This window comes from Rana temporaria, chromosome 3 (assembly GCF_905171775.1).
Source record: "Rana temporaria chromosome 3, aRanTem1.1, whole genome shotgun sequence".
NCBI classification, from domain to species: Eukaryota; Metazoa; Chordata; class Amphibia; order Anura; family Ranidae; genus Rana; species Rana temporaria.
In genome coordinates, this window is record NC_053491.1 from 420,872,295 (window position 1) to 420,896,107 (window position 23,813).

The 23,813-nt window shown below is 45.6% G+C and overlaps 1 protein-coding gene across 1 annotated transcript; it reads left to right on the forward strand.

The window, feature by feature from the left end:
• Window positions 1-525: 525 nt before the first annotated feature.
• Window positions 526-23,186, forward strand: POLR3D (RNA polymerase III subunit D). Its single transcript, XM_040346158.1, has 9 exons — window positions 526-629; window positions 1,171-1,321; window positions 2,969-3,012; window positions 10,725-10,876; window positions 12,726-12,850; window positions 15,562-15,730; window positions 16,333-16,604; window positions 19,211-19,363; window positions 22,074-23,186. Exons 2-9 carry the CDS (start codon window positions 1,172-1,174, stop codon window positions 22,194-22,196), a joined length of 1,188 nt encoding a protein of 395 aa, XP_040202092.1. The 5' UTR covers window positions 526-629; window position 1,171; the 3' UTR covers window positions 22,197-23,186.
• Window positions 23,187-23,813: the final 627 nt, after the last annotated feature.

Here is a 23,813-nt window from a genome sequence, read left to right on the forward strand (position 1 = left end):
TACCGCGAATCACTGTCATTGTACGTTGGCTTGTTTAAGTGATATAGCGGGCACACGCACGCTGAGGGAGTGCACCCGTGGGTCTGGCAGACTCGGTGTCCTCCGGCGACCCGCCAATTGTGGTGTACAGAGGCAGAACGGGGATCTGCCTATGTAAACAAGGCAGATCCCCGTTCTGACAGGGACCTGTCAGAGCTCTTCTGTTCCCACTCATGGGGAACAGCGATCTCTGTCACGCAGCTGGTCCTGGGTTCTGCCGATTTTTCACATAGTGTTTGGTCAGCATAAATTCCATATTTCTCACACGACAGTTTATACTTTCTTCCATGAAGCAGATGTGGCATTCAGGGCACATATTGATAGTAATAGACCTCACAGAGACAAGCCTTCAGACTGTGGAAAATAATGGCAGACCAGACAAGGAGGGTTATAATTCCTTGCTGCTCTCTCACACCGACTCTACTCTGCTTTTCCAGCCACCAGCACACAGTGAAGACGTGTGATTGCGCAGCAGCATCCCGAGAACTACATCCCCCAGAGTGCTTTGCTATGGAGCGGATGTGACGTAAAGCAAAGCATCTCATCACCCGGGGAGCTGATGGTAGACATGCGGTAGCGATCACAGTCAGGTGAGTGTTGTCAGTTCTGTATAGGGACCATATAGATCTATGTGGGTCCTATAGAATACATAGTGCTCCGTGGCTGGCTGGTAATGCTCTGGGGCCTGTATACGGGTATAGAGAGACAACCAGGAAGAGAGAAAACATTGCTGACACTCATACTATTCAGCCCTCTGCAGAGGTTTTGTACCTGGAATTTGTGATCACCTCTCTCTCCTTTTCTAAGTTTTTTGTACACAGGTTTATTTTTATTATAATCTCTGACTGTTTCACCTTCATATTTAGTGAAGACATATGTTAAAAGACCAGTGCTTCTTAACCTCAGTCCTCAAGTACCCCCAACAGGCCATGTATTCATGTTTTCCTTTACACAGCTGCTTTAAACCAATATAAATAACATGGTATATATGAGAGCTATTTTATCTAAGGGAAGTACTCAAAACCTGGCCCATTGGGGGTACTTGAGGACTGAGGTTAAGAAGCACTCATCTAATGTGTTCCCCGTACAGAAGTTTGTTGTAGTGATTAATTTCCTCTCTCTTTCCTACAGGATGGCTGATGGAGCTAAAAATGACTCTTGTCCTAGGACCCCCATGGCAGCTGCCAGGGGCCTGGTGGGGCGCAGACCTGCAACTCCCCTCACCCCAGGCCGTCTCCCATCTATCCGCTCCAGGGATCTCACCCTTGGTGGTGTCCGAAAGGTGGGTTTTACATGTGTATCCATATACATATCTGTTTGTAGGAAGGGGCAGGTCTAGCTAGCTAACCACTGCGTTTATACCTCGGTACTCGGCAACCACTGCGTTTATACCTCGGTACTCGGCAACCACTGCGTTTATACCTCGGTACTCGGCAACCACTGCGTTTATACCTCTGTGCTCGGCAACCACTGCATTTATACCTCTGTACTCGGCAACCACTGCATTTATACCTCTGTGCTCGGCAACCACTGCATTTATACCTCTGTGCTTGTCAACCACTGCGTTTACACCTCTGTGCTTGTCAACCACTGCGTTTATACCTCTGTGCTCGGCAACCACTGCGTTTACACCTCTGTAACCCGGCAACCACTGCGTTTATACCTCTGTACCCGGCAACCACTGCATTTATACCTCTGTGTCGGCAACCACTGCGTTTATACCTCTGTGCTCGGCAACCACTGCGTTTATACCTCTGTGCTCGGCAACCACTGCGTTTATACCACCTGTGCTCGGCAACCACTGCGTTTATACCCCTGTGCTCGGCAACCACTGCGTTTATACCCCTGTGCTCGGCAACCACTGCGTTTATACCCCTGTGCTCGGCAAACCACTGCGTTTATACCTCTGTGCTCGGCAACCACTGCGTTTATACCTCTGTGCTCGGCAACCACTGCGTTTATACCCCTGTGCTCGGCAACCACTGCGTTTATACCCCTGTGCTCGGCAACCACTGCGTTTATACCCTGTGCTCGGCAACCACTGCGTTTATACCCCTGTGCTCGGCAACCACTGCGTTTATACCCCTGCTGTCGGCAACCACTGCGTTTACACCTCTGTGCTCGGCAACCACTGCGTTTATCCTCTGTACCCGGCAACCACTGCGTTTATACCTCTGTGCTCGGCAACCACTGCGTTTATACCTCTGTGCTCGGCAAACCACTGCGTTTATACCTCTGTGCTCGGCAACCACTGCGTTTATACCCCTGTGCTCGGCAACCACTGCGTTATACCCCTGTGCTCGGCAACCACTGCGTTTATACCCCTGTGCTCGGCAACCACTGCGTTTATACCCCCTGTGCTCGGCAACCACTGCGTTTATACCCCTGTGCTCGGCAACCACTGCGTTTATACCCCTGTGCTCGGCAACCACTGCGTTTATACCCCTGTGCTCGGCAACCACTGCGTTTATACCCCTGTGCTCGGCAAACCCACTGCGTTTATACCCCTGTGCTCGGCAACCACTGCGTTTATACCCTGTGCTCGGCTACCACTGCGTTTATACCCCTGTGCTCGGCAACCACTGCGTTTATACCCCTGTGCTCGGCAAAAACCACTGCGTTTATACCCCTGTGCTCGGCAACCACTGCGTTTATACCCCTGTGCTCGGCAACCACTGCGTTTATACCTCTGTGCTCGGCAACCACTGCGTTTATACCCCTGTGCTCGGCAACCACTGCGTTTATACCCCTGTGCTCGGCAACCACTGCGTTTATACCCCTGTGCTCGGCAACCACTGCGTTTATACCCCTGTGCTCGGCAACCACTGCGTTTATACCTCTGTGCTCGGCAACCACTGCATTTAAACCTGTGATGTTTTTTTTATGATTAATTTTTTTTTTTTTTTTTTTTTTTTTTTTTTTTTTTCAGAAAACATTTGCTCCGAATATAATTGGACGGAAGATTAAAGAAGAGTGAGTAGGTTTTTGTGTTCTGTCTCTGCCTTGCACATAATTCTAGTTGTCCTGATTTTCTACCTGGTTGTCAGTGTGTGGTACATTCTCTAGAGTTGGCTTCAGTTTAACCACTTAAGCCCCGGACCATTTTGCAGCTAAAGGACCAGGCCCCTTTTTGTGATTTGGCACTGTGCCGCTTTAACTGACAATTGCGCGGTCGTGCGACGTGGCTCCCAAACAAAATTGGCCTCCTTTTTTTCCCTCACAAATAGAGCTTTCTTTTGGTGGTATTTGATCTCCATAAACAAAAATAGAGCGACAATTTTGAAGAAAATCAATATATATATATTTTTTTTTTTTTACTTTGTTGCTATAATAAATATCCCCAAAAAATGTATATAATTATATATATTTTTTTCTCTCAGTTTAGTCCGATACATATTCTTCTACATATTTTTGGTAACAAAAAATCGCAATAAGCGTTTATTGATTTGCGCAAAAGTTATAGCGTCTACAAAACGGGGGATAGTTTTTATGGCATTTTTATTAATATTTTTTTTTTTTAACATAGTGATCAGCAATTTTAATCGTGACTGTGACATTATGGCGGACACATCGGACACTTTTGACACTATTTTGGGACCATTGTCATTTTTGCAGCGAACAGTAGTATAAAAAATGCACTGATTACTGTGAAAATGACACTGCGCAGTGAAGGGCTTAACCTGTTTCCTAGGAGTGATTACTACTGTGTGAGGGCGTGGCTTGGTTGTGTGTCACTGATCGTCGTTCCTATGACAAGGGAACAGAGAATCGGTGACACTCGCACTAGGAAGAACGGGGAAAGATTTATTTACTTTCTCCCCCGTTCTTAAGCTCTGACCGATCGCGGGAAAATCGGCAGCGATCTGGTTCCGCGCTCACGGAGCTCAGGACCGGGTCGCGAGCGCGACCACGGCTGGGCTCTTAAAGGGCAACGTACCTGAGTATGTCATTGTGCCCAGCCGAGCCATTCTGCCACGTAAATCGACGTGAGGCGTTTCGTAAGGGGTTAACAGAAACTTGTCATATGAGAGAAGTATGCCAACTATCCATTGCTGATCTCCTTTAAAAGTGCTAGTCATTTGGCCTCACGTTTCATCTCGGTACTTTGAGTCACTGACCAGCAACAAGTAATGTAGAATATAGTTTTTATCCTTTTTACTTGCATTTTATTTTCTCTTTCGTTCATAGACGGACACAGCCCTTCATTGACCTTAGGGTTATGCTTCTTCCTACCAGGAGATTTAGGCAGAATTCCTACAGCACTTAAGGTGTTAAAAACTTTCCTTCATGCCGCTCCTCCCAGGGGGGCGTGGCTCCCCCAGGCATAACCCCCACTCTGCTCTAGCAGCTTCAGTTTGTTTCTGCCTAACCGTCAGGAGAGTCAGGCTCTCTCTGGAGTCCTGGACTCTGGAGTTTTTTCTTGCAAATTTTTTTGCTTTTTGCGAGTTTTTCCTCGCTTTTTTATTTTATTTTTATTTTTGAATCCTGCGATTCTTCTATCAACAGCCGACTGGGTGACAGGCTGGGTCCTCGACCCTTGTAGTCCCCCCCAGGTTCGGCCTTCGAGCGTGTGCCGGCCCTCAGCTCCGCTTTGGGACGTCCACGACAGGCCCCATTGCTCCAGGGGCGGCCGGGGAACTTCGGTTCTAGGGCACACATATGACCGGTCTCTATGGCCTTGTCACAGTGTGTCTGGCTGACAACCATGCCGTTCGCGGACGTTGGTTCTGTCTGGGATACCTCCAGCCGGGTAGTCGCAGGACAGGTAAGTAGTGGCCCCTTACTTACAGGTAAGTGGTCTGGCTGGAATGTTTTCCCTTGGGAGGTCGACTGAGGGTTTTCCCCTGCTTTCCTCTCTCCCTTATTCCTCTCCCTCCTTCCCCCTTTGGGTGACGGCTGTGCAGGTTTTTTTTTTTTTTTCCTCTGGGGCCTCATTTTTTTCACTCGTGGTATGGCTGGGGCTGTTCTGTGTCACTGCAGGGGACTGTGGTGGACATTCTGGGCATTTTGTGTGTGCTGTGTGCTGTTTTGGTGTACTGTCATTTTTGGGTACACTGTCTTTTTTTAAAACTGCGCAACGGCGGCCATTTTGCCGGAGCCGCGCTTGTATTATTCGGCGGCCATTTTCTTGTGGCCGGCGCCGTTTTCAGCACTAGTTCGGCCTCTAGTGGCCGTTTCGGCGGGGAAAAAAGACCGCGAATCCTCTGAGGGGACAGACGCAGCGCTGCAGCTTCTCCTCAGCACACACTTGTCCTTCACAGACCGCGCTGTACAGAGGGTGGTGAGTCTCAGGGGGCCCCATACTGTGCTCTAGCGGCCGGGAGGTGACCTGTGGGGGACTTTTTTCCTGCCCTTGGCAGTAGGGGTGAAATGGCAACGGCAATATGGAGCCTGAATCAGGCCCCTCATTCCTTACAATGCCGGAATTAACCCTTAGCGCCCCTTCCCCTGCCACATCTGTTTGAGTCGGTGTCGGCTGTCCTGGAGTCTTTTTCTCACCAGGTTTGAAGCAGCCAGTGCTCGGTTGGGGGGTAAAAAAGCGCCCCCCCCCCCCCGAGGCGTTTCTGGGATATCTCTGACGCAGATCTGATGCTTCTGGTTCTGTCATGTCAGAGGATGCGGGCTTAACCCACATGGACAGCGAGGATGACTCTGCTGCGGAGTCTGCTGATAAGGAATTTGTTGGAGCTCTTATTACTGCGGTGCGTGAGACTCTTCCATTTAGAGGATGTGGCGGAGACACCAGCGGTGTCAGTCCCTTTTGGATTCCGCAAACCACCGCGTACCGCTAAGGTATTCCCCCTGTGTTCCTTATTTAGACAATATGTTGTATAAGGAATGGGATACACCGCAAAAGGCTTTACGGTTCCTAAAAGCTTTGCTACCGTTACCCCCTGGAGGAGGACTTTTTAAAAAAGTGGGTCACTCCTCCGTCGGTGGACCCTCCTGTGTCCAGACTGAGTAAGGGCTACTACGTTGCCTGTGGAGGGGGCTCCTGCTTTCAAGGACCCCGCTGATAGGAGAGTGGAGGCCGTGGCCCGCTCCCTGTTCTCGGTGGTGGGTTCGGTGGTAAGGCCGGCTCTGGCCGGAGCCCTGGTAGCTCAGACGCTGACTGAAAGGGCGAAGCTCCTGCTGCAGGGACCTGTGAGGGTCCAGGGGGCTTCCGAGTCCTCTAGGGGACTCTGGCTGAACAGTTGATTCAGGGTCAGAAGTTTCTCTGCGAGGCGGAGTAGGATTCGATTCCTTTGCTTTCCAGGCTTCTGTTCTACGCAGTGGTTCTGCGCCGCCTTATATGGCTGAAGTGGCTGGTCGCTGACCAGTCCTCAAAAAGGCCTTGGTAGATTTGCCCTTTAAGGGCGGACGGCTTTTGGGGGCATCCCTGGATGACATCATTAAGGATTGCCACTGGAGGTAAGAGCACCTTGCTCCCTCAGTCGGGGGAAGGGTAGGGAACCATCGCCGCAAGCAAGGTCTACTTTTACTACCCCCTAAGCGTTTTTTTTCGTGCGCCAGCGCGGCTGGGAAAAGGTCCAAGGTGCAAAAGCCCTTGCTGCCGGGCGTAAGCGCCCCTGGTTCAAAAAACCGAACAAGCCTGCGGACAAGCCTGCTTCCGCATGAAGGTCTGCCCCCCGCCCGGGTCAGCAGGTGGGGGGACGGCTTCACGACTTCGTGGATCGGTGGAATTCTCTTCTATCCGACCGTGGGTTTGCGAGGTGGTCGCCTCGGGGTACAAGATAGGAGTTCCTTTTCTTGTCCCCCAAACAGATTTTTTTTTTCCATCCAACCTCCAGCTTCCTCCGGATCGTAGCGCTAGCCCTGTCCGGGGCTGTCCAGGATCTTCTGGGACAGGGGGGTGGTTGTGGGGCCGGTTCCCCTCGCTGGAACGGTTTCGGGGGTTCTACTCCATATTGTTCGTGGTCCCCAAGAAGGGAGGGTTCGCCCTATCCTGGACCTAAAGGCCCTCAAACCCTTTGTCAAGGTGCAGCGATTCAGGATGGAGTCGGTCCGTTCTATCATAGCGTCCCTCCACCAGGGGGACTTCATGGCGTCCTTAGACATCATGGACGCATACCTCATGTTCCCGTTTGCACAAGCCACCAAAGGTATCTGCGCTTTGCGATCGGGGAGGACCACTATCAATTCGTGGGCCCTCCCGTTCGGGCTGGCGTCGGCACCACGGGTGTTCACCAAGGTGCTCGCCCCGATCCTGGCCTTGCTACGGCAGCGAGGGATCGCTATCGTGGGATACCTGGACGACCTTCTCCTGAGAGCTTCTTCAGGCTCAGAGTTAGAGGACGTGTCCATCACGTGTCGGACTCTGCAGGAGTTCGGCTGGTTTCTGAATCTCAGAAAATCAGTGTTGGTTCCGTCCCAGAGGCTGGAACACCTGGGGCTGGTTTTGGATTCGGGGGAGACAAAAGTGTTCCTCCCATCGAAAAAACTGCTGACCCTGCAATCTGCAGTGAGACAGTTGTTGACCCAGAAGTGGTCATCTCTTCGCTTCTGCATGCGGGTTCTGGGTCTGATGGTGGCCTCCTTCAAAGCGGTTCCGTATGCCCAATTCCACACCAGGGTACTACAGAAGGAGATTCTGTCACGATGGGACAGGGTCCCATCTTCTCTGGATCGCCAGATTCGGTTGAGCCATCTGGCCAAGTCTTCCCTGGCATGGTGGCTGACGTCTCCGGTGCTTCGGTCTGGGAAGTCTTTTTTCTTCCGTGCCGCTGGACAGTGGTCACGACGGATGCCAGCCTCTTCGGCTGGGGGGGCGTCTGGGGCACCCAGTCAGCCCAGGGGCGCTGGACTCGGGAGGAGTCCCGCCTGCCGATCAATATCCTGGAGCTCCGAGCAATCAAGCTGTGCCTTGTCAGGTGGTCCCTGGAGCTACAGGGTCGTCCTGTCAGGATCCAGTCCGACAACGCCACGGCCGCGGCGTACTTCAATCATCAGGGCGGCACAAGGAGCTCGGCCGCGGCGACGGAGGTCGCTCACATACTTCGGTGGGCCGAAAGGTCCGTTCCGGCCCTGTCGGCGGTATACATTCCGGGAGTTCTGAATTGGCAAGCCGACTTCCTAAGTCGCATGACTCTGGATCAAGGGGAGTGGTCTCTCCACCCGGAGGTGTTTCAGGTCCTGTGCCAAAAATGGGGCACTCCAGACGTGGACCTTCTGGCGTCCCGTCTCAATCGGAAGGTACCACGGTTTGTGGCCAGGTCAAAGGACCCGTGGGCAGACGCGTCAGACGCGTTAGTGGCTCCCTGGGGTCAATATCACCTGATTTACGCCTTCCCTCCTCTAAGGCTCCTACCCCGCCTGCTGCGCAGGGTGGAAGCCGAAGGTATTCCAACGATCCTGATCGCCCCAGATTGGCCGCGTTGCTCTTGGTACGCGGACCTGGTACGTCTGGTGGCAGACGCCCCCTGGCGTCTGCCTCTGAGGGAAGATCTCCTGTCTCAGGGCCCGATCTTCCATCCTGCTTTACGGTCACTGGCTTTAACGGCGTGGCTGTTGAGAACCAGGTACTGAAGGACCGGGGCCTGTCGGGCCCGGTAATCTCTACCATGCTGCGTGCACGGAAGTCCACTCCTCGAAAAATTTACCATCGTACATGGAAAGCATACATCTCTAGGTGTGAGGAGATGAAGTGGCACCCCCGTACTTACGTGGTGTCCCGGATCCTGCTGTTCCTACAGCGGGGAGTGGACCAGGCTCTTGCCTTGAGCATGATCAAGAGTCAGATTTCTGCTCTGGCTGTTTATTTTCAGCGTCCCTTGGCAGCGAATTCTTTGGTTCGCACGTTTGTGCAGGGGGTCCGGCATGTGGCCCCCCCGGTGCGCCCTCCGCTACCTTCTTGGGACTTGAATTTGGTCCTCTCGGCGCTTCAGCGTGCCCCCTTTGAGGACATTCGGGAGATCCCTTTGCTGACCTTGTCGCAGAAGGTGGTCTTTCTGGTAGCTATTACCTCTATCAGACGAGTGTCTGAACTGGCGGCCCTGTCTTGCAAGGCCCCCTACTTGGTCATCCATCAGGATAAGGCGGTGCTGCGCCCGCAGCCCTCTTTTCTTCCGAAGGTCGTTTCGGCCTTTCACATTAACGAGGACATTGTTGTTCCATCATTATGTCCTCAGCCGAAGAACCCGAAGGAAGCCATTTTACATTCTCTGGATGTGGTTCGGGCCCTTCGAGTTTACTTGTCGGCGACAGCTCCGTTCCGGAAGTCGGACTCGCTGTTCGTGTCTGTTTCCGGTCCCAGTAAGGGCCTGGCAGTCTCGTCGGCCACCATTTCCAGGTGGATCCGACAGGTTGTGCTTCAGGCCTACGCCCTGAAGGGGCGGGCGCCTCCCTTTCGGGTCACGGCGCATTCGACCAGGACGATCGGGGCCTCCTGGGCTTTCCGTCATCAAGCCTCTGTGTTACAGGTGTGTAAGGCTGCGACCTGGTCGTCGGTCCACACTTTTTCAAAGTTTTATAAGGTGGATGTGAGTGCATCTTCTGATGCCTCCTTCGGCCGCAGGGTGTTACAGGCGGCAGTTTACGGTTGGAGTTCCTCCGTTGAGTAACTCCGGTTTTGTTTGGGGTGTAACCTGTTTTTGCTGTGTTATTTTCCCACCCCTCTAATTTTTTTGACACTGCTTGGGGACGTCCCTAAGGTCAATGAAGGCTGTGTCCGTCTATGAACGAAAGAGAAAAAGGGATTTTTGTACTCACCGTAAAATCCATTTCTCTGAGTTCATAGACGGACACAGCACCCACCCCTCCTTGGTTTGTACTGCTTGTTACGAACTGAAGCTGCTAGAGCAGAGTGGGGGTTATGCCTGGGGAGCCACGCCCCCTGGGAGGAGCGGCATGAAGGAAAGTTTTTAACACCTTAAGTGCTGTAGAATTCTGCCTAAATCTCCTGGTAGGAAGAAGCATAACCCTAAGGTCAATGAAGGCTGTGTCCGTCTATGAACTCAGAGAAATGGATTTTACGGTGAGTACAAAAATCCTTTTTTTTTTTTCTCCCAAGAATTGAGGTAAAGGATTAATATGAAAGGGAAGCAGCTTGCATTTTTCAGGTGGCAGTCAGCAGTATTCCTCTCATAACACATTTACTTAGTAGGGATGCACCGAAATGTCAGCAGCATTTTGCCGATTAAAGAAAAAGGTGCAATCATGGCACTAAAAATGCACGTGACTTTACTGCGTTTTTTGCTTAGATTTTTACTGTGCTTATGGTTTGTTTTGTAGGTCATGTGATTTAAAAAACGCATCATAAACGTAATACACGTGCATTCTTAATCTGTTTTCAATGCATTTAAACAGGGAGGTGTGTTTGTTTTTTTTGAACTGACTAAAAATGCAGCAAGCAAACATTTTTAACACCACAATGGACCAGTGTGAAAACAACGTATAATTTAAAGGGATGCATTGTACTTGAGCTTTTCTTGCTCTAAAGGTGCTGATAATTGCCAACAATAAATTAATATTCATTTAAATGCATGATAATAATTAAAAAATATTATACAATTATTATTTTAATATATATATATATATATATATATATATATATATATATATGTATGTATGTATGTATGTATGTATGTGTGTGTGTGTGTGTGTGTGTGTGTGTGTATATAAAAAATGTTCATGCATTTTTGAAATTTTGATTGTGCCTTTCTTCTTCCTTTTTTTTTTTTTTGTAGACCAAAAGAGCAAGTTTCGGTAAAAGTTGAGAGATCTGAACGTAATCGGGATCGACGAGGAGATGGAACAGGAAGGGGCAGAGGGAGGCCACAAGTTATCCAGAGTCACTCCATCTTTGAGCAGGGGCCAGCAGAGCAGCTCAAAAAGAAAAGTAATACTTATGAGAAATTTAATTGGTGTTGGTTAAACCTGATGGGTTCTTGTCTTCTATCTATCTATCTATATATATATATATATATATATATATATATATATATATATATATATATATATATATACTCACCAACCACTTTATTAGGTACATCTTGCTAGTACTGAGTTGGACCCCCTTTTGCCTTCAGAACGGCCTTAATTCTTTGTGGCATAGACCAGGGTTTTTCAACTCAAGGCGCCCCAACTGGTCAGGTTTTTTTAGGCTTTCCATTATTTTGCACAGGTGATTTGATCGGTTTCACTGCCTTGCAATTGCCACAGCTGTTTGATCTGAGGGAAATCCTAAAAACATGACCTGTTGGGGCGCATTGAGGACTGCAGTTGAGAAACACTAGCATAGACTCAACAAGGTGTTGGAAATATTCCTCAGATTTTGGTCCATATTGCCATGATGGCATCAAGCAGTGACGTATAGCAGTAAGCCCTAACAGTTGGTTAGAATCACTCCCTAGGGGACACTTAACCCCTTCCCCCGCCCCCTAGTGTTAACCCCTTCCCTGCTAGTTACATTTATACAGTAATCAGTGCATTTTTATAGCACTGATCACTGTGGAAATGTGAATGGTCCCAAAATGGCGTCAAGTGTCCGATGTGTGTCCATAATGTCGCAGTCACGAAAAAAAATAACAGATCGCTGCAATTACTAGTAAAAAAATAAATTGATAATAAAAATGCCATTAAAACTACTCCCTATTTTGTAGGTGCTAAAACCTTTGCCCAAATCAATCAATATACGCTTATTGATTTTTCTTTTTACCAATAATATGTAGAAGAATATGTATATGTAGAAAAAATTTGCTTAAAAAATTAATAAATTGGGGATATTTATTATAGCAAAAGTACAAAATATTGCTTTTTTTTTTTTTAAATTGTCACTCTATTTTTGTTTATAGCGCAAAAAATAAAAACCGCAGAGGTGATCAAATACCACCAAAGAAAGCGCTCTTTGTGGGAAAAAAAAGGACCTCAATTTTGTTTGGGAGCAATGACCGCGCAATTGTCGGTTAAAGCGACGCAGTGCCGAATCGCAAAAAGTGGCCCGGTCATTTGACAGCCAAATGGTCCGGGCTGAAGTGGTTAAGGTTTGATGTGTTGTGCTTTCAGAGATGGTATTTTGCATACCTTGGTTGTAACGAGTGGCCTTTCTATCATCTAGAACCAGTCTGCCCATTCTCCTCTGTCCTCAACAAGGCATTTTCCTCCACACAACTGCGACTCACTGGATATTTTCTCTTTTTCAGACAATTCTCTGTAAACCCTAGAGATGGTTGTGCGTGAAAATACCAGTAGTTTAGCAGTTTTTGAAATACTCGGACCAGCCCGTCTGGCACCAACAACCATGCCACGTTCAAAGTCTGTTAAATTCCCCTTTCTTCTCAATTCTGATGCTTGGTTTGAACTTCAGCAAGACATCTTCACCACGTCTAGATGCATTGAGTTGCTACCATGCGATTGGCTGATTAGCAATTTGTGTTTCCAAGCAATTGAACAGGTGTACCTAATAAAGTGGCCGGTCTATATATAATATATATATATATATATATATATATATATATATATATATACTTATGATTAAAGCGCCAGCATTTTTCCTAATTGTGTTTGGAACTAGCTTTTGTCCCTGTTCAGAGTGGCATGCATACGTATTTTTCAATATTTAGTTTCCCCAAAACATTCAAAATTTTCACACATTTTTGTGTTTTTGTTTTGCTCAAAAGTGCTGTTGCTGCTCCCCCCTTTTTTTTTTTGTCTTGGTGTTTACAGATTAAATTTTTTTTTATCTGTAGCTGCCTGGGATGGGCCATCTGATGCTGGTGATATTGGTCCCTCCCACATCATCAACATAAAACGTGAGAAAAGGGAGACTGAAGAGGAAACTAAACAGATCCTGCAAATGCTGAAAAATGACAAGGTGTGTTGCCTTATTTAAGGGAATTTTGTTTGTATTCTTTTATTTCTTAATTCTCTTTTAATATTTTCATGTGATTGCTTATGAAAAAAATGTTTTTTTTTTTTATTTGCTAGTCAAGTCGAGTAGGTAGCTTGAACTTGACATGTCATCGATTTATAGCTGCTTAGATCAGGGGTGAAAGAGGGCCAGATTTGATGAAGTGAACATGCTTGAGGGCCGACCATTTTGCCTGACATTCTTTAAACCATTAAAAGTTGGTCGAAGTGTGTTCATTCGAGCACTAATGCACTGCCTAACAATAATTATCCTGCTTTTGTGGCTGTGTTGGGTGAAGAGATGAGCTTAGGCGTGTTTGGATATACCGTATTTATCGGCTTAAAACACGCACCTTAACGTTAAAACTGAAGTTTCAGGAAGAAATATTGCATTTTAAATAAAGGGTCAAAATAAGGGTCAGTGCCCATCAATGCAGCCTAATCAATGCAGCTTCACAAGTGCCATGACTGCAGCGCCCTCCATATTGCCGTGACTGCAACACCCACCATTCATCAGTGCAGCCTGATTCATGTCCATCTTCAGCCTTGAGGAGACAGGGAGGGGGCGGGACGAAGCCGACAGACATACAGGAGAAACTCCTGTTTTCTCAGCTGCCTCTTTAATTGAAAGACCCCCCCCCCCCTCCTGTGATGGACATGTAGCGCAAAGGATGCCGTGTAAACAGGAAATACTCCTGTATCCTCTACAGTCCCGTCTCCTCCAAGGCAACAAGCATTTATATCTTTTCTGGCCCCCGACGCTCTGGGATTCGTTGGGGGCCACAAAAGATATATATGTGTGTGTATGTATGTGTATATATATATATATATATATATATATATATATGTCAAAATTACCAGGCGGGCCGTCCGAAACCGGAACGCGGGTCGCGATTGGCTTGCGGGCCGGACTTTGGACATGCCTGGCTTAGATACATACCTTGAATTGACTTAGTGTGTGTGTATGTGTATGTGCGTGTGTGTGTGTATATGTGTGTATGTGTGTATATACAAGAAAATATGTGTGTATGTATGTATGTGTGTATAAATATATATATAATGTGTGTGTGTGTGCAGGGCTGTGGAGTCGGTAGATAAATGTTCCGACTCCGACTCCTCAGTTTTATGTACTTCCGACTCCGACTCCTCTGTATTAATATGCGAATGTATTTTATACATTCCTTGAGGGAAAGAAACGCAACCTACCACAGGACTACTGGCTGGGAAGCCAACAGTCTACTGTATTGCACAGTTTAAGCAAAAGACAAACACCATGAAAACAAAGTTTTATAAAAAAAAAAAATATTAATCAAGTGACTGGATAGTAGCAGCAGGCATAAACATCAGGAACAGGATCTTTACCAGTTCAAAAATACAAACCACATTATTTGGTTGTTTTAGAACAAAAACAAAGCTTATCTATAATGAACCAAAAACAAAATCTGCAAAACCTAGAAATGGTTTATATTAATCTTGAAATGTAGTTCTAGGCTTAGCAAATGCAAATCAATTCAATGTAGAGTTCTAAGGAAGAGAATTGCCTCTGCCAGATCCTCTTTCATAGAGGCTCTTAAGTCAGACTTTATTATTTTTAGGGCTGAAAATAATCTTTCGACACCGACTTGGGTGGGTGGCATTGCAGTAACTATTCTGGCCACATCACTAACGATCTCTGGATAAACAAGGATGGCTTCTTCAACAGTACGTTTTGATGAGCGATCATACTTTTCAACTTCTTTTAGTGCTTTATAAAACTCCTGTTGGAATTTTTTTATTTGGACACTTACTGGTTCTTTAACGCTTATGCGACGTCTCTTTCCTTTAGCAACTTCCATTTTGTCTAAGAAGGAATCATAGTGTAATTCTTCATTTGAAGAAGATGATCCGGAGTTACCACTATTGCTTAAAACAGGGATCTTCAAACTACGGCCCTCCAGCTGTTGCGGAACTACACATCCCATGAGGCATTGCAAGACTCTGACATTCACTGACATGACTAGGGCATGATGGGAATTGTAGTTCCTGAACAACTGGAGGGCCATAGTTTGAGGACCCCTGGCTTAAAAGAACTTCATCCCTGCATGCATTGGTCTTTATTCTTACAGTAGAGAAGTCATTAATTATACCTTTTTGTGAATTGGGACATTTAAACTTGCTTTTTTTTTTTATTCCAATCTAAATTTAGTAGGAGTCGGAGTCGGTGCATTGTTTGCCGACTCCGACTCCAGGTACCCAAAATTTCCCCCGACTCCTCGACTCCGACTCCACAGCAGTGTGTGTGTGTGTTTGTGTGTGTGTGTGTGTGTGTGTGTATGTGTGTGTATATGTATATATATATATATATATATATATATATATATATATATATATATATATATATACACACAAACTTTTAAGGGAGAGTATACGTTGTGGCTTGTTTTGCTTATGTTTCACACCTATGCAGTTTGCTTTTGAGCATTTCTGCTGTGCTTTTTTGCTTTTCTTTGCCGCAATTTTTTTTTTGGGCAATTTGGGGGTGCGCCCCGTGACCATGCTCTGCCTGCAGGGCAGGATAGACAGGGGGGGGGGGGGGGGGCGACGCCACTGCTTCCTTCCATGCTTCACTTGTCTTATTGTCAGTCTTGGTTTAGTAATTTTTCCTGCAGTATAATACCAGTTTACTGTCCTTTACAGTTTTTGGATGACCCAGGTTTACGCAATGATGCGCAGAACCATCCTGTACAGCTCCCGCTGGCTCATTCTGGCTGGCTGTTTAGGGAAGATGAGGAGGAGGAGGAGGAGGACACAAAGCCTGTTTTTCCCAAAGAAGAACAGATGGAAGTGGACCCTTCATCTGTCAAAGGTGCGTACATTTTGAAGGGGATCCCTTTCTTAAACCCATGCAAACATCCAACACAGATGCCTACAGTATGTGAATTATTTCTCCACCTGCCCAAGGATTTGTCATTTTTGTTTTGAGTCTGTGATCTAGACAACTCTATCAGACAGCACAGGGAGTTCTTGGTTCTCTGCGCAGGCTATATTGCCGCTATTCTATAAAGACTGCTCCAGGATCTACCCTTTTATTTGATTAGACATTGGAAGAGCAGCAGCATTCTGATGAGGTCATTCCTCTGCTCTTCTCTCGTGAGCATGTTCATTGTATCGCCAAGAGCCCTGTACAAAGAAATAAAGTCCTAATTGGTTCAGAGTGCTGCTTAACCTCTGAGGAGGTTAAAAATGTCAATCCTAGTGTTAGTCACAATAAGTGCCTTATTTTTATTTAAAAAAAAAAATCATGATTAAAGCCTGTTTACTAAAAAACAAAAAATGGCACAAGGTACCTTACTTGTGATCTATCTATGCTATGCATCTCTTGTGCTGCGGTCTCCTCCTTTTAGTAGAAATCCTCCAATATCCCCCTCCTCATGAGTGTTTTGAACTTTTTTGCTTACTCCTTTTTAGTGAAGGAAGAACCAATGGAAGACGCTGATGGTGTTTTAAAACTTGGCGTCCCACAGTGCAAAGCCCCTGCAGTGAAGAAGCCCCCAGAGAAGAAGGATGTGCCGCTCCCAGAGTTGCTGGAATCTCTGCGGATCTCCGGAGAGGATGTACTCTTCTTTGTGCAGCTACCGGACACTCTCCCAGGACAGCCACTTAGTCAGGAATCTCGACCTGTTCGCAGTGAAGTTCAAACTGAGGATGGGCACGTGTTGCTTGTCAAAGACAAAAGTCAGGTGTGTAGGAGACTCTTTTTAGGATTTTAGCTGTGCTAAATCAGAAAGGCACATTGAGAAGGATGTATGTCTTCTCTTCACTTAGACCTAAAAATTGCTTAAAGTGGATGTAAGTGGTTTTTTTTTTTTTTTTTTGCTGTCACAATGTAGAGTATAAGATTTCCTATCATCTGTTCCCAGTCTTGCCGCACAGAATTAATCCAGCTCTGAGCAATCCTCTTTTATTGTTCAGTGAAATAAAACATACTTCCAGATAAAAACCTGTCTAATTAAAAAGTCCTTACTGCCCCCTTGCTTCGAGTGACAGGTTATTTACATATCTCTCCTGGATGTTATCATATGAGGTGATCCGCAGTTCATAGACAAGTGACCAGGATATGTTATGTGGGGAGAGAGAGAAAGAGAGAAATCTACCCCTCCCGTAAGTCCCTGTGTTAAGCTTCAGACTGATTTCCGTGTGCCTGTGGTTTACCTAGGGCCCAGAGTGTGCACATGGCCTTGCCTTCTCTCCAAATTGGGATGAATTCCCAACCCTCCCCCTACTAAGGCCTCCCTCTATCATTCACTTCTCAAATGCCAGAAGCCAGTTTACTGAGGTTGAGGCGGAATGGACGGCTGAACATCAGCAGTTACCTTTTTGGGTACATTTTAAACCAAGTCAAGCTCATCTCAAAGCAGACCTTCACTCTCATTTAGAAGATTTACATATTCTGGACCGAGCCTCCCTCCCTTACCCCATTTATGGGTTTATTTTTATTTTTTAGTGGGTAGCAAGTACCTTCTATAAGGTACTTTCTCCCACTTCCTTATTCCTTGCCTAGACAAGGATGACGATTTGCTAGGCACAACAGCTGCTGGAGAACTACAAGTCCCATGAGGCATTGCAAGACTGAAAGCCACAAGCATTAAAATGGGAGGCTTAGGTGTGATGGGATTTGCCATTTCGCAACATTTGGAGGGCCAAAGTTTTCCTACCCTTGTTCTATGTGCTATACACCTATCTCCCAGGATGACAGCTATAGTGCTTTTTACTGCCACCTTTAACCACTTAAGGACCCCTTCACGCCGATATACGTTGGCAGAATGGTGCGGCTGGGCACAATCGCGTACCTGTACGTGTCTCTTTAAGCCCAGCCGTGGGGTCCGAAGCTCCATGACCGAGCCCGCGGACCCGATTGCCGCCGGTGTTCCACGATCGGTCATCAGAGCTGAAGAACGGGGAGAGGTGTGTGTGTGTGTGTGTGTGTAAACACACCTTCCCCGTTCTTCACAGTGGCAGTGTCATTGATAGTCTGTTCCCTGATATAGGGAAAGACGATCAATGACGTCACACTTAAATATTTTTGGGGGATATTTATTATAGCAAAAAGCTCTATTCTTGTTTATAGCGCAAAAAAGAAAAACCGCATGGGTGATCAAATGCCACCAAAAGGAAGCTCTATTTGTGGGGAAAAAATACGCCAATTTTGTTTGGGAGCCACGTCGCACAGCTGCGCAATTGTCACTTAACTTCCCAGGTCCTTTACCTGCATAATGGTCCGGGTCTTAAGTTGTTAAACTATCCATGCTACAGTAATGGAATAACCCTGTAAATCTCAAAAAAAAGGTCTATCTCAGTATCTACAAAATAGGATCAAGTGTCTTCTCTTTCTCCTTTTTTGGTTTTATATTTTAGTTGGTTTAGTCCAGGGGTCTCAAACTCAAATTACCTGAGGGCCACAAGACAAGTTTTCATATCCCATGGGGGGGCCACATGCAAACTTTCAAACTTCAAAAACAATACTGGTGTCAGCGGACACATTATGAAACCCCAGCACTGGTGTCAGCGAACGCATTATTATCCCCCCAGCGCTGGTGTCAGCGGACGCATTACCCCCAGCACTGGTGTCAGCGGACGCATTATTAACCCTGACCACTACACAATGACCACTGCACACTTACCACTAATACCCCACTGACCACTCGCCATCAGGGCACATCACATCAGGGTACAGAGCACAGCACAACAGGCCACATTGGGGTACAGGGCACGGCACATTGCACATCGGGGTACAGAGCCCAGCACATTGGGCACAGGTCAGCGTTTACTTGTCGTTTTCTTCAAATGCAGAGTAGCACAGGAAGTGTCTGTCATAATTTCACTTCTCTTACGTCACGCTGCTGCTCCCCGGCGGCCCCTCCTCTCTTCTCATCCATCCCAGATGATGTCACAAGCAAATGGGAATGGACGAGAAGAGAGGAGGGGCCGCTGGGGAGCAGCAGCGTGACATGAGAGAGAAGTGAACTTATGACAGACGCTTCCTGCACTACTCGGCATGCATTTCGATCTACACCCCCCCCCCTCTTCTTGCCTGCGGGCCATTTATAACCAGTCCACAGGCCGTTACTTTGAGACCCCTGGTTTAGTCTAATTTAGTCTTTTCATTGTGCTTAGATTTTATAGAAGAGTATTTGTCTCGTGATTTATTTTTTGTAGATAGATTCCAGTAGTTTGTGCCACCTGCAATAATTGACATAATTACCGCTGTGTCCTTCAAGATTGAGATGACAAAAGGCTTGTTGATGCTATAATAGTATAAATTATGTTTGTTTTTTCCTATCTGCAGGAGACCCCAGCCGCAGAAGAGATCTGTTCATTGCGTAATGTGTCCGAGGGACAGATCGGAAAGCTTGTTGTGCGTAAATCGGGCAAAGTGCAGCTTGCTCTGGGCAAAGTTACACTTGATGTCACCTTGGGGACTTCCTCTTCCTTCTTGCAGGTGATCAGTCTAATTCGCAGTTAATTTTATTAACTAATATTAACCTAAGTCCTAAAACAAGCTAACATGAGGTTCTTGCTCCCTTCAACACCACCTAATCGGCAGCATCCTGATACTTTACTCTTTGTAACCTCCATAAGCCTAACACTAAGCAATGCCTACTAGATCTCTGAAGTCTTCACTGACCTCCACTGAAGCTAATGGAGCACAGATCATGCTCCATTAGTTGCTTCTCTGGCCACATCTAGCATCTTACCTTTTTTTTTTTTGTCAGAAGAAATCCCTGTGTGTTTCTCTGTGCCCATAGGCTAAGTGAGAATAATGGGAGTGGTTTCATAATTGTCAACCATCTGCTGAACCTGCAGGGACAATGAGGAAAGCTGCTGGGTCTGCATCCCTTTTAGGCTGGATTCACACCTATGCAGTTTTAGTGCTTTTTGCATTTTACAGATTTGCACTACAGTCCATTTAACATGGTTTCCTATGGAACATGTTCTGTAGTGCAAATCTGCAAAATGCAAAAAGCACTCAAACTGCACTGGTGTGAATCCAGGCTTAGACATGATTTACCCTTTGAGATTATCTCGCCCAAACATTTTCTTGTAGGAAATGCCAAAAATTAGATTTGTATCTTATTGCAGACCTCTGGGAAAATCAGCCAACCACAAGCAGGAGATGACATGCACTATATTGCCAAAAGTATTGGGGTGCCTGCCTTTATAACGCACATGAACTTTATTGCATGCCAATATTAGTCCGTAGGATTCAATATTGAGTTGGCCCACCCTTTTTGAAGCTATAACCGCTTCAACTCTTTTTTGGTAAGGCTGTCCACAATGTTTAGGAGTGTGTCTATGAAAATGTTTTGACCATTCTTCCAGAAGCGCATTTGTGAGGTTAGGCACTGATATGAAGGGCCTGGCTCACAGTCTCTGCTCTAATTCATCCCAAAGGTGTTCTATTGCAGTGGTTCTCAACCTCATTCCTCAATTATACCCAACGGGCCATGTTTTTAGGTTTTTCTTTACTTTGCACAGCTGCTTTAAGTCAATATGAATGACATGGTATTGATAAAGTGCTATTTTATTTAAAGCGTAAGTAAACCCATCCATAAAACAGTTTCACTCCCATTGGCTGTGCACTTAAACTGTCAAACCATCCAATGGCTTGTGTCATAACTGATCACATGTGCAGCATCATGGCAGTTGTAGAATAAACAGAGGCCAAGATGGCAGCTTCCTTGCTGAAAATGATAGGGGTGTTTACTTGCGCTTTGGTTGTTAGGGGTATTTGAGGACTGAGGTTGAGAACCACTGTTCTATTGGGTTGAGATCAGGACTATGTGCAGGCCAGTCAAGTTCCTCCACCCCAAGCTCGTTCATCAATGTCTTTATGGACATTGCTTTGTGCACTGGTCCAAATCATTTGGTGGAGGAGGGATTATGGTGTGGGGTTGTTTTTCAGGGGTTGGGCTTGGCTCCTTAGTTCCAATGAAGGGAACTCTTAAGGCATTGGAATACCAAGACATTTTGGACAATTTCATGCTCCCAACTTTGTGGTAACAGTTTGAGGATGGCCCCTACCTGTTCCATCATGATTGTGCATAAAGACAGGAGTAGTGGAACTTAACTGGCCTGCACAGAGTCCTAACCTCAACCCGATGGAACACCTTTGGTATAAATTAGAGCGGAGACTGCGAGCCAGGCCGCCTTGTCCACATCAGTGCCTGACCTCACAAATGCGCTTTTGGAAGAATGGTCAAACATTCTCATAGACACTCCTAAACCTTGTGGACAGCATTCCCAGAAGAGCTGAATCTCTTAGACCCCTTTCAAACTGAGGCGATTTGCAGGCGCTATATCGCTAAAAATAGCGCCTGCAAAGCACCCTGAAACAGCGGCTCCATTCACTCCAGTGTGAAAATCCGAGGGCTTTTACACTGGAGCGGTGTGCTGGTAGGGCGTCCTGCCAGCAACTTCTTTGGAGCGCATTATGAGCGGTGAACTCACCGATCCTAAAGCGCCCCTGCCCATTAAAATCAATGGGCGGTGTCGGAAACGTAGCAGCGCTTTTGACCCTTTTTTGGCCGCTAGCGGGGGGTTAAAAGCGCCCCACTAGCCTCCGAAAAACAATGCCAAAAATAGCAGCGTTTTACCCCCGATTCATGGGAGTTTTCAGTGTGTGAAAGTGGCTTTATAGCTGCAAAGGTTGGGCCAACTCAATATTGAACCCTACGGACTAAGACTGGGATGCCATTAAAGTTTGTGTAAAGGCAGACGTCCCATTACTTTTGTTAATGTAGTGTATCTGGGGGGCATTCTATACACCATCTGTGTACAGATACACCTCCAGGTAGCCATATTGCATTTTAAAGAAAATTCAAGAGCTGCAGATTGAAAAGGAAACGTAATTTTTAATAACATTTATTATTATTATTATTATACAGGATGACTTGTTTTTGTTAGAATTTGTATATGCTATATATTTGTATTTGTTGTGTGTTTTTTTTTTTTTATTTATTTTTTTTGTTTGTTTTTTTCCACAAAAGTGGAGTTACCCTTAAATTTTGTATTTCCTTTTTTTTTATTATTACATGAAGCTTTCAGTAAATGTATTTGGAGTTCTTTACAGATCCGTATTTTCGTCTGTTCATGATTTCTTAATGATGTAAAATATCTTTTGTGTTCTCTTTTTTTTTTTTTGTGTGTAGGAACTGGTGTCAGTCAGTGTTGGGGAAGCCCGACGCGGTGAGATGATGGTTCTTGGACATATTCAGCATAAACTTGTCTGTTCACCAGATTTTGAATCCTTACTGGAACAACGGCAGCAATGAGACATGGCTTAAATTAGAATAAACTGTTTAACTTATTACTGTATATGCTGTGGCTGGGCCACTCAAGTTCTTCCAGAAGCTGTGGGGAAGTAGTTTGTATCACCGATATACTTGGATAATTTTTTTATATCTATATGGTTGGATAGTTATAATAATAATAATATAATAAAGACTTTTGGAGGCAGACTAATTTAGACAGTCTGAAATAGCTACCTTTTTATACAAAATTGAAATGTCTTTTGAAAGGAGCTGAAGTATGAAGGGGTTGTGTGTTTTTTTTTTTTTTTTTTTTTTTCTTGTGTAGGAATATAGCCTTTACCTTGTGTTTAATGCTCCTTCCTACTCCATAAAATATAGTTTGTTGTAAGGTTTTCCAAAAAGAAATTGGTCTGAAAAGTGAGGGCATTTGGCCTCAAACTATTGCCGCCTTCGAAGGATCTCTAGGGAAATCATGGTTCTGTTTTAAAAGCCTTGTCCATCCAAAACAGGTATTTCAGTTTTTTGTGTAGATCTCTTCAGGTTAAACCACCTGTCAGTTTTTTCTTTCTTTACCTTTTTTTTTTTTTTTTTTTTTTAGTTTATTTTGGCTGTGAGATTTTTGATTTAAAGTTTCTAGGTCTGCTAACAAGTCACAACTGTTTTTTGACCTTTGCAAGTCGACTGTTCTTTTACGTTTAGATGATAAAAAAAAATGCAGCAGGAGAATGGAAACATCGTTGCAAGGTGTGTAGAGACAGGATCTCTGGTTCAGAGATCCAGCCTCTGGAGTTTCAAAGATTTAGGAAATCAAGGTGATTTGGTCAGTTGATATTTTAACTAAAATATCAGTTTGGATGGACTGACTCTTTACTTTCATATTGTTATGATGGCTTTATACCATAAATATTTAGTCATATTGTCCTAAACAAAATGTACTATTTGCATTAAACAAAAAAGTTGCACTGTATATAGTTATCAGATTGTGATATTAATAAACTGGACCTAGATGAGGTTGTGTGTGTGTGTGTATATGTATGTATGTATATAAAACTGCGTAGTGTTCATGTGTTTACTACAGTTTAAATCGGGAAGCATTTTCTGATGTCCAAGATGCAATCTGCTTTTTTTTTGTCCTGGTTTGAAAATGATAGAAACAAAGCAAAATAATTTAAAGGGGTTGTAAACCCTCAAGTTTTTTCACCTTAAAGCGGAGTTCCGGCCACAATTTCACTTTTTAAATATAAATACCCCTGTAATACACAAGCTTAATGTATTCTAGTAAAGTTAGTCTTTAAACTAAGGTCCGTTTTGTTAGGTTGTTACAGCATTTAGACACTTTATAAAATAGAAATTGACTGGGGCCATCTTAAGTGTGTGCATCATGAAGCCAGACTGTATGACTTCCTGGATTTCAGCCTTGCAAATCTCGCACATGCCCAGTGCTGCACAAGCAGTGTCAGATCAGGTTTCAGCACCTGTGCTGTCCAAGTCACATGATTCTTTGAGACTGGGGAATGCACAGACTCCTGGAAAGTTACACCCACTACATTCCCAGGAGTCTGTGCGGTGTAGGTTAGGAAGCATTAAGCACCTAGGCGCAGGAAGTGGGAAGATTAACTATTCTGCCTAGCAACAACA